Source organism: Telmatherina bonti (genome assembly GCF_933228915.1).
Source record: "Telmatherina bonti genome assembly, chromosome: 4".
Classification (NCBI taxonomy): domain Eukaryota; kingdom Metazoa; phylum Chordata; class Actinopteri; order Atheriniformes; family Telmatherinidae; genus Telmatherina; species Telmatherina bonti.
In genome coordinates this window covers 38243333-38245685 of record NC_136622.1, presented here as the reverse complement: position 1 = coordinate 38245685, position 2353 = coordinate 38243333, and the positions used below count along the sequence as shown (strand labels likewise).

The following is a 2353-nucleotide window of genomic DNA, read 5'->3' as shown; positions in this document are numbered from 1 at the left end:
AAAGCTGCTGTGTGTGTGTGTGTTAAAGCTGCTGTGTGTGTGTGTGTGTGTGTGTGTGTGTTAAAGCTGCTGTGTGTGTGTGTGTGTGTTAAAGCTGCTGTGTGTGTGTGTGTGTGTGTGTGTGTGTGTTAAAGCTGCTGTGTGTGTGTTAAAGCTGCTGTGTGTGTGTGTGTGTGTGTGTGTTAAAGCTGCTGTGTGTGTGTTAAAGCTGCTGTGTGTGTGTGTGTGTGTGTGTTAAAGCTGCTGTGTGTGTGTGTGTGTATGTTAAAGCTGCTGTGTGTGTGTGTGTTAAAGCTGCTGTGTGTGTGTGTGTGTGTGTGTGTGTTAAAGCTGCTGTGTGTGTGTGTGTGTGTGTGTGTGTGTGTGTGTTAAAGCTGCTGTGTGTGTGTGTGTGTGTGTTAAAGCTGCTGTGTGTGTGTGTGTGTGTGTGTGTGTGTGTGTGTGTTAAAGCTGCTGTGTGTGTGTTAAAGGTGCTGTGTGTGTATGTGTGTGTGTGTGTTAAAGCTGCTGTGTGTGTGTGTGTGTGTGTGTGTTAAAGCTGCTGTGTGTGTGTGTGTGTGTTAAAGCTGCTGTGTGTGTATGTGTGTGTGTGTGTGTTAAAGCTGCTGTGTGTGTGTGTGTGTGTGTGTGTGTTAAAGCTGCTGTGTGTGTGTGTGTTTCAGGTCTGACTGACTGGGAGGATGACGAGATCCTGGCCTCGGTTCTCGCCGTCTCTCAGCAGGAATATCTGGACAGCATCAAACACCAGAGCGCCGCCGCCGCCATGCATCGCGAGAGGGAGCCGTCACCTGACAGCAGCTGATCCCGGGGAGCGCACACACAACACACACATTGACAGGCTGCCCCCCTCCCCCACCCTCCTCCCCCGCCTCACCTTTGACTGCCAACGGAGCTGAAAGAGAAAATAAAGCCTCCATCTTGGTCCTGCTTCCTGGTTCCTCTCACTTCGGTCTGACAGCTGATTTGGGATCAGTTGCGTTTGTTTCGGCGTGTTTTTGGCAGCTTCCAGCAGCTCCACTCCGGTCGGCACAATCAGGCTGCTAGCTCTGTGGCTAACAGAGCCATTGGTTTCAATGAAGAATGCTAATCAGGACTGAGCCTCTTTAGCGCTCGTTAGCCAGCAGGCTATCACACTAAGAAGTCTTACGTTTATTTTTGCTGCTTCGCCGCCAACAGCCAAATCATTTCTCCGTGCTGGCGGCCGTTTAGTGTGAACACGTCATCAGCTGCCAGAGAAAAGCCTTCAGCCTCGCGGCCTGTAACAGCTTCTCATCTTCCTCCTCCATCACCTTCATCATCAGACTTATTTAGCTGCATGTTTAACTGACCACGGCCGATATCATAGAGAAAACACCTCACAGAAAAGGAGAGAAAATAGAGAATTGTCATACTTATCCTCCTAATGATTGATTATTGTTGTTATTATTAATAATATAAGTTTGTTTTATTTTCTCGTTTAGGATGAAAACTTTTTTTCTTGGAATAAAAAGAGGAAAATGTTTCTGAAGAAGTTTCTGACTTTCATTTTATCCATTTAGTTTCTTTTCTTCTGGAGTAAAACAACAACAACGTCTGGCGTCCGATGAAGAGCGGAGTGAGGATGAGGAGGGTTTCTGTGTGAAAACATCTGAGGATAAAACGTTTAACAAGTTCAGGGTTCAGCCTGAACCCTGAACTTGTTTATCAGAAAACAGATTTGATTTTGTTTTATCAGAAAACAGATTTGTTTTGGCTTCCTCGCCCATCATGTCACCATAATGTCCCCATACTGTCTAATTCATGTCCCCATAATGTCCTCATACTGTCTCTGTTATGTCACCATAATGTCCCCATACTGTCTAATTCATGTCCCCATAATGTCCTCATACTGTCTCTGTTATGTCACCATAATGTCCCCATACTGTCTAATTCATGTCCCCATAATGTCCTCATACTGTCTGTTATGTCACTATAATGTCCTCATACTGTCTCTGTTATGTCACCATAATGTCCCCATACTGTCTAATTCATGTCCCCATAATGTCCTCATACTGTCTCTGTTATGTCACCATAATGTCCCCATACTGTCTAATTCATGTCCCCATAATGTCCTCATACTGTCTCTGTTATGTCACCATAATGTCCCCATACTGTCTAATTCATGTCCCCATAATGTCCTCATACTGTCTGTTATGTCACTATAATGTCCTCATACTGTCTCTGTTATGTCACTATAATGTCCTCATACTGTCTCTGTTATGTCACTATAATGTCCTCATACTGTCTCTGTTATGTCACTATAATGTCCTCATACTGTCTCTGTCATGTCACCATAATGTCCCCATACTGTCTAATTCATGTCCCCATAATGTCC

General features: G+C 44.9%; 1 protein-coding gene across 1 annotated transcript in view; it reads left to right on the top strand.

Annotated features, from left to right (window-relative positions):
• Window positions 1-1556, top strand: part of otud5a (OTU deubiquitinase 5a) — a 31535-nt gene extending 29979 nt beyond the window's left edge. Inside the window, 1 exon segment of the mRNA XM_079239760.1 lies at window positions 663-1556. Within this exon segment, the coding sequence (XP_079095886.1) occupies window positions 663-802 (140 nt within the window). The 3' untranslated portion in view covers window positions 803-1556.
• The last annotated feature ends 797 nt before the right edge of the window (window positions 1557-2353 follow it).